The sequence below is a fragment of the Salarias fasciatus genome, chromosome 22, assembly GCF_902148845.1.
Source record: "Salarias fasciatus chromosome 22, fSalaFa1.1, whole genome shotgun sequence".
NCBI lineage: Eukaryota > Metazoa > Chordata > Actinopteri > Blenniiformes > Blenniidae > Salarias > Salarias fasciatus.
Genome location: NC_043765.1, coordinates 13,242,009 through 13,257,845, shown reverse-complemented (window position 1 = coordinate 13,257,845; position 15,837 = coordinate 13,242,009). Strand labels below are relative to the sequence as shown.

Genomic DNA, 15,837 nt, shown 5'->3' with positions numbered 1-15,837 from the left:
AGCTTTCCGATTGCCGGAAAAATTGTTGTTTTGAGTGTTGAGTAGCTAATTTTCCACAGGAACAACATGGAATCTCCACAGAGCTGTGAGGCCAGAATGATACCCTCAGCATGGGCCCCGAATGTCTTTTCGTTGGACTTAAATATATATATAAACAGAGGGAAAGTCCCTCTTAAAATATTCTTTGTGGATCAAACATACCCTTTTCTTTCCGCCTAAATTCACAGCACGGAGTAATGCTCTTTACACATTCTTTTTTGAAAGTCAACTACTATTTACTCGGCACAGCGGGGCGGAGTGGTAGTTGCGGAGACCTTCCCGTGACCCCGGAGTAGCAGATTTATTGTCCATCAGAAAGATTGCGCATTAGGTGAATCGCCCTTGAACAGAACAGTAAAACATTTTATGCACTGTACATCACTCTGAGTTAGCATCAGCAGGCTGCCTAAAACCCAAAGCAGATTATTCTTCCTATGCTGAATGTAGCACAATTTGGACACATTTCGCAGATTCTGGATAAATCATTGCGCTCCTCCCCTGAACATCACCCCCTTCATCTCTGCTGCTTTTGTTACCCTCCATTTGTCTGCCTTTCATGCAGTTTTTCCGCTCATTAACACTTCACACCGGCGAACACAAGCGCCTCTTACCCCCTTTCCCTCCTCATGGGGGTCACCTCTTGACACGGCGAGGTGGGCAGAGTCTCTCGTCTCTCACCCAGACCTCGCGGTCCCTGTCTGAAATGCTGGAGAGCCTTTGCAGACTTTCATAAATCCTGTGAAGTACAGGCGACCGCTGTGTTTCATTAATCTCAGCCTAGGGGATGTGGAGGTGCTTTAAACACACACACACACACACACACACATTCAGCACCGAGACACATTTACTTACCTTGGTGGAGACTATTGTGCTTTTTAGCTTCAAAAATCACAAATGCCTTCTATTTGATTTTTCATTTACATGTGTGATACCCTTTACTAATTGAGACTTATCAGGTTCACAGGCCTGAGGAAATGATAACAGAGGTTATGCTTCTTTATTGCCGCTACCAGGACTGCTTGTTTCTCCTGAGATATTTTTTTTTCTGCTGAGCTCAAGGACATATACGATCCTTAAGATTCCTAACATTCTGAGATACTTATGCCCGACAATTGCAGAAAAAGAAACATCCTTCAATTAGTGAATATATTGACCTCTCTCCGTATATTAGCAGTCGTGGATTGATGTATAAAGCAGGCTCTTATAGCCTTGACTGAAATACAGCCTTGAGGGGAGAAAAGCTATGATTTCTGTGCTCTGTGCTCTCTAAAATATCCTGCAGCCTATTCAGTATAGAAATAAAGCTGAATATGGATTAAAAGTTGTGCTGAAAGCTAAAAAAAAAAACAAAAAAAAAACACTTGCATTTCTGTGATAATGATTTAAAGTTAAGGACTTATTGAGGAAAATTAAATGTAATATATTTAGCTAACTGAAATATTTTAATCTGTTGGTCACATTCATCTCACACACACTCACACAAGTATAAGAAGTATGAAGTGTTTTCAGAATGCTTAAGAGGTGAAAAAATATGAAGTTTTATCTTTTATGTGTAATTTGTGCCCATTTTAACACTTTTACATAACTGCCATCACACGTTTGAAAACTCTCTGGCATGGAGAGAAAATACAAGACAAAAATACAAATTCTGAGTCAAGTCGTTAAAAAAAAAAAAAGCCAGACTCACAATGGCAGTTTAGCAAGTTCAGTCCTGAGCGTCGGAGGAGCACCAACAGTGGCAACCGAAGACGAGCAATATGAACCATGAACAAACCTTTTTTTTCATCTTTTTCTTCACTGCAGATCATATCACATCATGCCTTCTCATGCAATTACCCAGCTGTTGTCATTTCTCATTTCCCCTTTTTCTTTTTCCGTATGCAACTGTCCAGTATTTTTGAAAAATTTTGTTACGGTTTCACAGGGTAATGTTCTCTAAAAAAAAAAAAAAAAAAAAAAAGTCTAGTGTATAAAGGCTTTGTCAAATTCCAGTGTTTCAGGGAAACTTGTCTGTGTTATGCTATCAGGTTGCTGGTGGAGCAGTGTGAACATTTCCCAGCTCCCACACATCCTACTCCAACTACATTTATGGAGAAGTACTTGAAAGTCTCAGGTGATGGAGCAGACACACTGAGTGTGCAAAGCTATAGTGCTTACTGAAGTAGTTTCAAGCAAAATACTAAAACACTGTATATGGAGTGTTTTTTTTTTTTCTCTCTGTTCTTTGTCTGCAGTGTGTGCGTGTAGTGTGAGTCAAAATCAGACTGTTGGCGGACCCTCACTGTGTCGGTGATGGTAATAGTTTGCCAGAGCCTTGGGGGAGCTGCTCAGCGGGCAATAATGTGTGTGTGTGTACGTGCATGCATGCGTTTGTGCATCCGTGTGACTGCGTCTGTGTGTTTGTGTGCTCCTATCAGCAGGAAAGGGTAGAGCGGGGCCCACAGTGCATGTCTCAACAGCCAAGTCATCAACCCTTTTAATCCAGCCCAGCAGGGTAGTGTTTGTGTTTTTGACAGTGTGTGTGTGTGTGTGTGTGTGTGTGTGTGTGTGTGTGTGTGTGTGTGTGTGTGTGTGTGTGTGTGTGTGTGTGTGTGTGTGTGTGTGTGTGTGTGTGTGTGTGTGTGTGTGTGTATGTTTGAAGAACTTCGTGAGAACTGCTGCCATAAAGTTGGCAACAATATAGTCTGAGGCGAGGGAGAAATCTGTCCAAAAACATATTCAACCAGACGTGATTTGTCAGCACACACTCCCACAGTACATGGAGCTTTTTTTTTTTTTTTTTTTTTTTTTTTTTTTTTTGACTGTGTTTTGTTGATTTTGTGAGGCCGTTTTTGAGGATGTTTCCGAATATGTCGGATGTCTGACCTGATCCCTCCCCTCCTCTCTTTTCTCTCTCCCTGCAGGACGAATGTCATAGGATGAACACTGCTGGTGGGGTGTGTCTGTCTGTGCTGTCCTCTCTCCTGGCTGTGGCTGGGGCCCTGGCTGCCGTGTCTGCCCTCGCTCTAGCTCCCCTCTCTGCCCTGGCTGAGGCTGCCGATGGGGCTGCAGACAGTGCCTCCAGCACCGGGGCGGAGGGGCCCCCCTCGCCGATCTCCTCACCGTGCTCCAGCCTCGTAGCTGGGGTGCTCTATGGCTCTTTCTCCCTAAGGGAGCTGTTTCCCTCCAGGGCGCCGGGTTGCTCCTGGTCCCTGGAAAACCCGGATCCCACCAAGTACTCCCTCTACCTCCGCTTCACCCGCCACCCTGTCATCTGCCGGACACACTCCCCCATGCTTCTTTCCCTCGACCACCACCTGGCCAATCAGAGCTGCCCTCTTCAGTTACAGACGACCACTGGCAGGGATCAGGAAGTAGTCGATCTCTGCGGCAGCCAATCCAACTCAGATGGACCTTACTCCTTCCTACAGTTTGATAAGAACTTTGTCCAGTTGTGTCTCACTAAGCATCCGGCGGTGAATGAGCCTCAGGTAACGAAGGAATTACTGGAGCTAAGACTGGTCGAGGTGCTACTCATCAACAATGAGAACTCCAGTCAGTTCACCTGTGGCGTGCTTTGTCGATGGTTTGAGGAGTGTCTGCGCTCCGATCACAACGGAGGCGCGGAGGTATCGGACGGAGACGGCTGCGGGATGACCCAGACGGGCTGTATTTGTCCGAACCACAACATCATGGCGCCGCCTATTCCGCTGCTGCCCGAGACGCCGCACAGTTTCAGCAACGGCTCGGTGGTTCCCGATGACTGCTGCGTCACCGAACTTCATTCCAACGATGCAATTGCCATCGCGCCCAGAGACGTCCGGCAAGGTAGGATTACGTCTCTGTCTTATTATCGGCTGGTGCTTCTTTATGCATTGCATATGAGCACACGCATACAGAATAATGTTTCTGATGTAAAAGAAGAAAAACTAACAGACACGGTGGTATATCTATTGCTAAAATAACAAAAAAAAAAAAAAAAAAAAAAAGTTAGTCACTTGCTTATTATTCACCCTGGAGTGACAAACAGACAAGAAAAGTTTGTCTTGTTATTCCATCTTTTTAAACCACCTCAGGGAGGTCACTGCTTGACAGGGAATTTATTATTAGAATTTTGTCTTTTTGCGTGTTAGGCTTTAATTAAAAAAAAAAAAAAAAAAAACTGAAGCAGTTCAAAGAAAGCCCTTTAAACCCTCCATCAAAAGATGTGTTATTCCTGACAGAAATCCAGTCTTTTGATGTAGATTTTAGAGATTTTCCCAGATGACCGTGAAGTTTTGCTCCTTGAACTTCAGTTTACATGCTGCGCATTATTGCATGGGCGTGTGTGTGTGTGTGTGTTGACAATGTTGGGACAAGATGTCCATATATCGATCTCTGGTCAGTCATACGTGAAAGGTGGCGCAGACGATCCTTGAACACAGCGAATATGGCAATATGTAAACACGCTTGAATTAACTGTGAGTGTGGCTGTGGGCAGCATAGATATGTATTTTTTTTTTATTTTTTTTCTTCCTCAAATGGCAATAGACAAGCGGTTATATTGAAACTTTCTTAATTATTTTAGTTCATCTCTGCTATCGGAGGATTTATTTTAATGCAATTAAATTCAAACAATGTCGAGGTGTGTGTAGATAAACTGAGATGTTGTGGTTCACTTAGTTACATAATAATTTTCTTTTGGATGGCTTATAGGCATGTTTTGAATCTGAAGAGGATTAATTAGAACCTCGTTATTCCTATTGCAAGACTCGGCTCGCCTTCGACAACACACTAACACACATACTGAGAGCCCCGGGGGGAGTCTTACCTTGCTTACGGGGAGGTTATCGGTCTCTGGATTCAATCAGCAGGGGACCTTTTTTATCATCTAATAACCTCACAGTTGAAGAAACAGAGGGACAAAAGAATATGTGTGAGGCGTCGGAGGATAAAGTGAGACCCCTTTTACCAATTTGCCTTGGCCTAATGTTATCTGAGACAATGCCCTCACTGATAAGACCACCCTGTAAATTATTGCAATGTGTTTGGGTTTTTTTTCATACCGGGTGCCCGGAGGCTGTTTTGGCTTGTCTGACCTCGGAGAGACTGTATTTTTGCCTTCATATAAATTGGTCAGCGGCTGGTCACTCATGACTCACAGGGGCTGCTAGTTAAACCACACACAGCCTGTATGTTGAAACAGGTCTTCTTCCAACCAATTCCCCAGTGTGGTAATTACTCCAAAATACCAGAATTATTGTAAATCCAGCAATGTGCTGTCAGAGCAAGGAGCCAGAATTGTGCAGCTAATGTGCTTCACATTAAGTGAGTCAGTGAAAACAATCGTTTCTCTGTACCATAAATTTCTCACTGGTTCCCTTGTACATTAACATATACATACTGGAAAGAATTTCCATATCGGGGAATCTATTTATAGGATCTAATCACTTATCTAGTTTGTATAAAACACACAAAGTAAAACCTGATATTGTGTGCAAGCACACGCAGAAACTGGTCTACTTATAGGATGCACTGATTTTGCATCCAGCAGACGAGCGAAACGCTCCCAACAATTTAGTGCTTTTGGCTCCAGATTAAGAAAATGCTGGACGGAGTTTTTGCCAATAGATCAGTGCATCTTTTGCAATGTGATTCACAACCCTGGAAAACATGTAATGCTTAGAATCATGCATGTTTTAAAGATGTTTGTAGAGGAGTCGCAAACTAAACTCAGTGGAGTTGCTGGTGTTTTGGGGAGCGCCATTTCCTCAGCCGGCTCCCCACAACTTGTACTTGCAGACAAACATACAATATATAGCTTGTAGTTAGTTTGTATAGCTACAAACATATACAATAGTGAGTACACAGACAGTCCTATGGACAGACGACGGAGTTGGATTACGATTACAGATGACTCTGACATCCCAGGGAAATATGAACAGTGATATGGAGACTGCCGTTGCTGTTGTCCATTGACTTCGCACTTAGGCAGATGAACTATTTACTCCCCCTGCGGTAGATAGAAAATACATCACGAGGTGCCTTTTCTTTGCCAAACAGTAAAAATCCAAATTCGATGGCACAAATATAGCAGGCATCATTTTCGCATGGCAGTAAGTGATCTATGTGGAGGTCGTGACATTGCACCGTTGTAATCTGTTCATACGAACCGGTGTTTAGTGCAGGAGTCTGTCTGTCCTTCATCCAGTCAGAGGAGACTGGAATGGCTTGCAAGGAGTATTATGATGAATATTTACTGATTGCAGAGTGTAAAGTAACATAGTTGAAATTCCAAATAATTTAAGAAATAATTAAAATCTGTATGTATATAAATGGGGGGTCCAGAGCTTTTGTCTGTCAAATCCAGTGAACACATTTTAACAAAATCTGTGGGAAAACAGAGATAAACAAACAAGCTCTTATTTCCATATAAATTGAGAATTAAGGGCCAATATGCACTGAGTTATTCTATAATTTAGCATAGCTTTGCTCTGTCTTTCCTACATATAAACAGCTCAATACAAAGTGGAGGTGCTGATCCCTGTTTTTCATTTAACTTAGAAAAGCATCACTTGTATGCATGTATCTGCATTTAGCATTAAGCAGTTCTTCGCAAGACTCCTGAACAAGTCAATAGTCTCATAACCTGCAGAAAAAAAAGAATACTAACTACAGAGAAGTTTAAAAAAAAAAGTTTATATATTTTGCACAGTCACTGCAGCAGTACAAACTGTTCACTTCAAGTTTCCACATCATAAAATCATGGATCAACAGGCATCAGCGTCAACGTTGACGCTTTTCAACATTATGGCCAAGTTCTTCATAAATTTGCAACTTCCATGCTTATGATGCAAGCCCTCAACACCACATGTAATCGCACAAGCACAGTGACAAACACAGTCAGTCTGTGAGATGATGTGTGTCTGAATGTCAAAAAGAAAAACAAAAAAAACCCCCAAAAAACTCAGATCTCCTGCCTTCCCGTCAATCAGCGGCCTCTTAACACAGACACACATCATAGCTGACACGGTGTGTGTTTGAAGGAAAAACAAACATGCAGCTGTGTATCACCTTCTCATTTTTACTCATTTTCCTCTCCTCACCATGGCAACATTTTTTCTTGTACTGATCCCTGATCCTCTTCCTCTCTCAGCCTTGACAAAAATCTCTTCTTTTTTTTTTTGTTTTCAGCCAATGTAAGCTGCCAACAACAAACTCAGCCGATGATTGTTTTCCTACTGAGCTTGTAAAATTACCCTACTGTTTAAACACATTTAGCCAGCATTTCTATTTGAGGGAGCGTTTTTGATGTCTTTTTCTGCCCCATTTCTTCTACTGATGTTCAATATGTGTTATAAAGTCGGTTTTCAGTGTCTGAGACTCAAAATTTGACTGTCAGATCTGCTTTACATGTGAGCCAAATGAAATTTAAAATAGACAGGTCCCTAAAATCTCAATTAATAAGATACTTTGTCAGAGATATGCTATTTTGTTGATCACCCTCATCAAGATTATTTAAAGACCAACAAAAATCTGATGGTTTAGCATTATGCATGTTATTGTGGCCATATTTGTTGTGTCCTGGTTTCTTTTGCTCTGGGCAAATCGGTCCCAACATGGGGTCCAGGACCACCTCAGCGGGGAGTGAGGCTTGGTATGCGCGGAGGTTAGATTTACACATGACAAAGAAAAATAATCCTTTCCCACAGTGAAGTGAGAATGCTAACCCAGCGGTAGCTTTGGAAGAAAACCTTGAAATGTAAATCAACAATACGATTACACTTGCTCCCATTTTTCTTCATATTTGTGTTTTATTTCTCGTCAGGCTTGGTCTACAAATCATGTTTTTTTATGTTATCGCTCTGTGACGTTATTGCATGTTTAACTGCAACAAATGAATTGTTTATCTCTGTAAGATCACAGAATAGATACAGCATGGGACAGAGAATCCAGCTGAACTGATCTGGAAAATTTAAAATGGAGAGTAAAATGAGGAAGCTGGAGTTTAGAATTACTGGTATTTCTCACTTACAAGTCACACCTGAACGTTGCTGACATCTGATGAAAAATGTGATAAGAAAATGGAAAAAAAGGAAAAATTCACTCAGTGTTAAATACATTTCCCCCAACACAATTTATTCCATAAGAATACATGAAAAGAATATTTTAAATACACTAAAATTCACAGTAACAAGACACTTTTGCTATTCAGTGTCCTTCCAAACATGTGTTGAGATGCTTGCATCACTTTCTCCTTTAGAGAATCTTGAGTTGAGGTTTTGCTGTGTGACTTTTTATTATTTGGGAAGATTGCACTCAGTTGTGTCAATACACGATAACAAAATGTAAGTTACAGCACAGACAAGAAAGTCTACTTCATTTTCTATGTAGAATTGTTTTTGTCATCTATATCCAGGTAAGGATTTTAGATCAGCTGAGACAAAGCAAGGAGTTGCCTCCTCGTGGCTTCCATTACACCCGCCAACAGCCTCTTCCTCACTGACTCTAAAGATTTCACTTAGGCAGCAGATTTATCTCACCGTGTTCATAAATTTCTCCATATCATCAGCTGTTATGGGTTGTAAAGACATAAGGATGTCTCATTTGTGCCGGGAATACTGAGTATGAGGCTAACGCCATTGTTCTCAATCATTCATCAATCATTCATGGGGAAATTACACCATCCTGGATGTGGTGGCTCATCCATCACGCTGAAACACGACCGCGGTCGTACTTTAATTTAATTAGTTGGCCTGTGCAAATTAACATGTAGCGAGTGGAAGTTTCCCAAGCTCCATAAGTTCTTGCAGTCTTTTGTTTTTGAATTTTAGTATTAGGGAGAAAGAAGTATCCTTTTTCCCCCCCAAGTTGTAATTCAACTGAATTTAACAGCTGCTCAAGCGTTAGTGCCATTCTTTTCAGGTAACCAACAGCAGGGCTGTTATTTTACAGCATTGCCTCTTAGTTAAATTATCCATTGATTAGCATAAGTGCAGGCACTTTGTTGTTCAGTGTCTGCTTCGTGAGACTACTGTGCACCAAAATGTCATTTATTTGAAATATAGTGACATGATAATATTACAACACAGTTGTATTTATTTATTTTTTAACTTAAAAATGCAGTATAAGCACACATGCAATCCAGAATTGGGGAATGAAATGTCTTGAGCAGCGACCAGTGCCTGCAGTGTGCAAGTTTGCTTTGTGTTGTCGTGACACATTCGGGTCACGGCCGCGATGTCCACCAGCACTGTTTACTGATGAAGAGGAGCACGGACAGCTGGACTTGTCTTTGACTTATCTTTTTATTTTTTTCTCCCAACACTCAGTAAAGAGCAGGAAAACGCCAATGACTCTATGTCGATGATGATCCCGTTTTGACTGATACTTAAGCTCAGCTCTCTGGAAAAGAATTTTGTGCTTGGCTTCATGGGATAATCATTGTGGAAGTTGCCAAAAGATAATGTATGCATTCTTTGGTTGTATAAATAACTACATCACACATATAGTACAGTTATTCATACCCGAAAGGACATGTGCATTGGAAAAATCCCAGTGTGAGTGCTGGCAAAAAGACATTAGTTTCCTTTTTCTGTGTTATTTAAAGTGTACAAACCATTTTTCAGTTATCAAGGGGTTTCTTTGCCGAACACCTGCCTGGATCTCATTCACACATCCCTACACTGCTAGAGTCTCTCTCTCTCTCACACACACACACACACACACACACTTCCAACGCATTGATTTGCAACCCTCTTGAGAACAGATAGAGAGTTTGGATTGGGATTTATGTGAGGTTGCAGGTAGGGGCTGTAAATGAGAAAAACTGAGAGAGAGAGAGAGAGAGAGAGAGAGAGAGAGAGAGAGAGAGAGAGAGAGAGAGAGAGAGATCACCCTAGCACTGAGCAGGATCCAGCGGCCCATCACTTACAAACGCGCACACACACACACACACACACACACACACACACACACACACACACGCACGCACGCACATATCCGCTCAGTTAGCTCATCCCCTCCGTGAGGAATACTATCTGCTTCTTGGTAATTAGAGCATAGAGAGGTGTATTCGTTTGTGTGTGTGTGTGTGTGTGTGTGTGCGCTGGCAGACAGGTGTTGATTCTCACTCTGTACGGGGCTGCAGTACATACAGGTGTTTTGATAACCCTTAACTCGGCGCAAGTACATGCAGACACAATGAAAAGCACATACGTACACCCATGTTGGCGGTCTTGACGAAGTGTAACGAAAGACCGCTCGGGGTGACTGTGGCAGCAGAATTAGTATTCTGCACTCATGGGCTATGACTCTCTCAGTGAACGGGCTCAGCACTGAGCCCCTTTATGCTCCAGCAAAGGCCCCTACACACACACACACACACACACACACACACACACACACACACACACACACACACACACACACACACACACACACATACGCACACGGATGCACATGCACGCGCACACACACACACTCACCTTGTCATTTATATCCATTCCTGTTTTCCCCACAGATCACTTTAGGTCGGTATGGATCGGGATACAGAACACGAGCCAACTTCCTGTTGATGCCATTAAAAATGTCATAAATCAAAATAAACAGAAAATATATTGTGCATCTTCCAACAAATAGACCCTTTTTGTTGAGCCGCATTGTGCGCTGCCAACATCTCCTCAGGAAAGTTTTTCTTTGCAGCTGGCACAATGCTTTTTGGATAGCAGACTAAGTTGCTTTCCTCCTACGTGTTTTAATCTACTCGCACCACTGTGTCCTCTTTTGCCTCGCACCGCAGCCTCCTGCTCAGAGGTCTGAGGCCACAAAATGGAATCATCCCACAGCTCCAAGTAAAGCACAGTGGATTCAGTTAGTTATTTAATGTGTTAAATTACTGAAGATGTGATTCTGCACATCAGTTTGAATCTTTTATGACTGTGGGAGAAAGCGGAGAGAACATGCAAACTCCACACAGAAAGGGCTTCTCTGAACCCACAACCGCTTCAAGGCGAGGTGCAAAATACTACACTACTCTGTGTCCCCCTGACAAACTATGTATACAAAACCCCTCCGAGGAATTCCTAATGAACTGAAATCATTGTTATTTCCGTTAAAAAGGTCACACGAAACAACTTGAATGATGATGATGGCATAATAGCTCCAAACGCTTGGGGAACACTCAAAAGATTTGTGCAATGCTTTTCACCCTGGTGGTTCCTGTACAGCACTCGGGCCATAATTCTCATTGAAAGTTAAATAGACATAAAGCTGGTTGTGCTTATACCTTACAGACTACATGCAATATATCTAGGAAAGGCCGACTCGTCGATACGACAGTAACCTTTATCTGCTCTTCCTCACAGAGACAAAAATCTAAATAAGGCGTGGGGGTTAGCATCATAAGAATGATTGCATCAATAAACAGTTACGATAAGTGCAGCTAATACAATTAATATGATTGATTACAGGTGGATTACTGGTCTTATTTTTCTTTGGCGCACATCCTATCTTAAATACTGTGTGGGTCTTGAGGTTCTGTCTATCTGTCTGTCTTTCTTGAACATATATCCCCGAGTGAAAGTGCACTGAATTAAGCAACTGCAGTGACTTCTGTGGCAACCTTCGATGTATATCACCAGAGTTGTGCGAATTGCTAAAAATATGAGTTTTGTTGCAGTAATTTGTTACTCCTGTAGAAAACAATGACTTGTCATTTCAATTTCTACATTTGATCGTGTTTCCAAGTTCAAATGTCTCGTTGATGCAGTTGTTTTATTGTAATTGCCGTGACTCATTATCAGTCAAACTCTCTGCAGTGTGTCTCAATGCAGAGGTGGAGACTTAATTAAAGGAACTATTTGAATTCCCTGGATTGCCAACATATGAACTGAATTCAGATATTGTGTATTGGTTAGGTTATGATAAAGTACTATGAGCCTTCACCTATAGAAACACGAGCACCTGCACTTAAAAAAACAAGAAAATGCACCAGTGGCTTTGCGTCTTGTGGACTAAATTCTATTTGATCCAATATTTATCATGGACCTCACAAGGTTCGGCTCAAGTTCCATCACTGAACACATGGTGTTTTGGCCTGTTGGAGTTTGCCAGTCAAGTACAGTCAAGTAAAGTATTTTCCATCACAAGTGCACCCCTGCGTGCGCTCCCAGGAGGAGGTGATACATTTTTTGGCAGCCATGCAGAACCTGGCACAACACCTGTTGTTGAAATAAAGTGAATCATGAGCTGAAAAATGAGAGGAAGCATTTAACGAAGCAGGTGAGATAAAATACTATCATGCAGACTCCTCGAATCAAGGCGAGGTGATATTTACAGTCATCGTACACACATGCGCACACACAGGTCCCAGTGGACAAGATGGAGGGGCAAAGGTTGGCTCCGAATGAGGCTCATCATCTTTTCTTCACCTAATGAAAGTTGTATGATGTTAAGAGGCGAGCGGCAGCGGAGGCAGGGCGGATTTGTGAGCAGGGTATTTTAGAAGGAGAGCGGAAGTCTGAAGCGACATGTGGGGAGATGAAGTGAAGCGAGGGAGATGTGGTTAAGGCACCAGTGGGCCAAATTAGCTAACCTCTAGAGACTCCCCCCCGTGCACACCCACCATCAGAGACAGTGAGAGAGAGAGAGAGAAGGAGGAGGAGAGCGAGCAGCAGCAGCAGCAGGTGTGAGTGCATATGATGTGTGTGAACCAGCGGATGACAAAAAGCCTCAGAGCTACAAAGTGTCTCAGAAGGCACTTGCAGCTCTGGAGTGGTCGTATAGCAATTCAATGATAATGGAATACAGAGATATATTACCGCACCGCACAGACACAGCACTCACTCTCGCAGTCTATATCACTCTCTGGCCGACTGACTCACAGTCAAGCTCCGATGACTTCATGTGATCGATTAACTGCAGAAAATAGACGGGCATCCCACAGTACACCTGTGCCCGCGGTCGTGTGACGCAGTCCCGGGAGGAGTGCGTTTTTTTTTTCTCACATGTGTGCGTGCAGACTCCATGATGATTTAAGACTGTAACCATGCAGATCTCTGCGACAGGTTTGACATTTTGTGAGTGTCTGTCTCGCTGGCTTTATAAGAAGAAAACACATTTGTGAGACGCCGCGCACTGATTTTCAAACACAAAACCCCGGCGTTGTTGTTTTGGCAACAATGACATTTTGTGTGAACAAAGGAGTGACATGCAGTTTGGAGCAAAGTATTTGATTTACACAACTATTTGCGGGATGTGAGTGATGGTTCACCTTTTTTTTTGTTTTTTTTTTTTACCACTTTACAGAAGCAAATAGTCGTGTGCTGCAGTGTATTTCCAGCTCCAGGCTGTGACTGGAAAAAGTCTGCAAATTGAGAATGGACAATAGGGGTTTGGACAATTTTACCAGTCAACTGTGATGCATTCATCTTGCCAAGTGGTTAGCTTTTGACACACACAGTCACGTTGGCATACATGCCTGGAGTGTGACCTTTTTTTTTCCAGAGACACATCACTTGGGTATATGTTTAATTCAAAGGCTTTGTAAATCAGAGGCATGCCGTACACTGGTTTTGCAAAAGCAACACAGCAAACCATGTAAAACTCACATGGCTTTGGGCACCGATTCCCCTCCCTGCAACCCAGCCCCACGCACAAGGAGAATGTTTACAGCAGAAAAAGCTAGCTGAGGAGCTAGCCTCATTGATAAGCATACCCTGTGGAGATTCCCGTGAACAAACACGGTTATCTTTACATTCAACATTTCCTGCTGAAATACATGGTGCATAACCTTGAGGCTTTGTGAAGCACTGAATGCCAAATGCTTTCCCAAAACATTTGTGAAAAGAGATTTTTTTTTTTCAAATAAACCTGTGATTTCCAAATTCAAATCACCAATCCAGCAGTCATGTGTCATGCTTTTTCAGCCTCTAGCTAATCTAATAAATTTTTTAAACCATGCACACAAATTCAGCAATAAATCTTGGTGCCACTTTTGGAATAAATGTAAATTTGTTGAGTTGTGCCAGTGGCATATAGTGGTCTCTGGAGAAATGGGCTAGTTTTTTTCCCCTCTTTTAAAGTAGCCTAGAAACACTTTGTGTGTGTGTAACATTGGCATCTAAGGCTACTCTATATAGTGAAAGTCCTTCCATAGTATTTGCTCATTGTCACATAATTACAGTATGATTTATCGATTTGCAACATTTGCCTCATGAGGACTCACCCTACTGTGATTGGCTTGTCAGCTTCATGATTAACATCTACATTAACCAATCAAATAAGTGAATGCAGTGAGTACCAGCCGATTAGAAGCAGAGAGGGTTGGGCTGTCGCTTCATTATCTTGATGAAAAAAAAACAAAACAGTCAATCTGGTATGTGGTTATTGCTGAGTGAGTGTTGCAGTGAAATTTGGAAATGAGTGAACACCATATACTCCCGTATGTCTTGGACTGCGGTGTGCCAACGCCAGATTTCCAATGCGAAACACTCAAAGTGACTCTCCTTTTAAATATCAAACAACCTGTTGGCTTTTCCTTTCCATCCAGCTCGTTCCGAACCCTCCGCCTCCCAACCCACTAACCCTTCACCACGGTGAATAGCATGCAACCTTCCATATGGCTGATTGTTTAGAGTGCATGTGATCTACTTGGAGCTCAGTCATGCGTGGGAAGTGCAGCGCCGTGACCCATGTGCTACACAACTGGCCACCTGAGCCCACAGCAGTTACCCTGCATGTGTGTCTGCTGCTGCGTGAGGATGCATATCCTAAAGCATGCGCGCACGCCGCCATGTGAGAAGATGATCTAACTTGCCGGGCCATCAAAAAGATTTACAGCGGCAGTATAATTACCTCTCGGTACAGTACAGTGATTTAGTGTGCGTGGAACCTGTCACCTCCGCAGTAGAAGGATACTGAAAGCTTCATCGCAGTTGACAACCAGTGGTTATCTAATGCTTTTCTGAGGGTGCTATAGGTGCAGGTTCCATCCATTTCCAGGAGTGAGCTGATGGTATTGTCACCAGGAGAGACATACTGAGACAGACAGAAGGGGGTTATTGATAACGAGCGGCAAGAGGTATGACAGATTGCCTGCCATTATGGAAATGCATTTTTTACATTTCAGGATCAAGACGAGACACGTTTCCACGCTGTTGCCTATAGCTGTATTTAAGATGAAGGCTCTGGGCAATGTGTGTTTATGCAGTCCAGAGTTGCGGCCATGCTTGATGCATTATACAGCCCAGCTTGCTTTCTGGCTGACACCCACACCTCCGCTTTACCCTCAAGATGTCCTTCATGATAAGTGTCACAAGGACACTTTTCCCCATGAAATATCTCCTCTGGGGAACTCATTTGTGTTCATCTGGCTTGACGTGAGGGGAATCTGTTTGCCAGATGCAGCTTTACATGATAGACAAGGCTATTTATCCTAATACAGGGAGGAAAGCTTCCCAAACACATACACACACACACACACACACACACACACACACACACTCAAATATATTCACACATTCCAATGGCCACATTCAGTCATGTCTAAAACTGAGTACACCCCAAGGAAATTATGGCAGTGGGAGTTATTTGCAATCTAAAATATTTATTCCTTTTAATGAACCTATTGATATGGTTGACATTGTCAAAGAAAAAAAATAGCATATGGAATTTACGTTTTTATTTATTGCAATGTAGATGGAATTAAAAGGACACTCTAGTCAAAAAAATTAAATAAAAATTCCCTCCAGCTAAGGAAAGAAAGAACCCGTATAAAAAAAATTCTTCTGATATCGCAGATTAGGTGCACGTTTGGGAGTGACAGGTGGAGCCTCTCTG

The 15,837-nt window shown here is 42.5% G+C and overlaps 1 protein-coding gene across 3 annotated transcripts in view; it reads left to right on the top strand.

Annotated features, from left to right (window-relative positions):
• adgrb2 (adhesion G protein-coupled receptor B2) overlaps positions 1-15,837 on the top strand; it is a 230,078-nt gene that overhangs the window by 68,339 nt on the left and 145,902 nt on the right. For all 3 annotated transcript variants that reach the window (XM_030082255.1, XM_030082254.1, XM_030082253.1), the window contains exon 2: positions 2,943-3,846. In XM_030082255.1, the coding sequence (XP_029938115.1) occupies positions 2,958-3,846 (889 nt within the window). In that variant the 5' untranslated portion in view covers positions 2,943-2,957. The remainder of the gene's footprint in view (positions 1-2,942; positions 3,847-15,837) is intronic.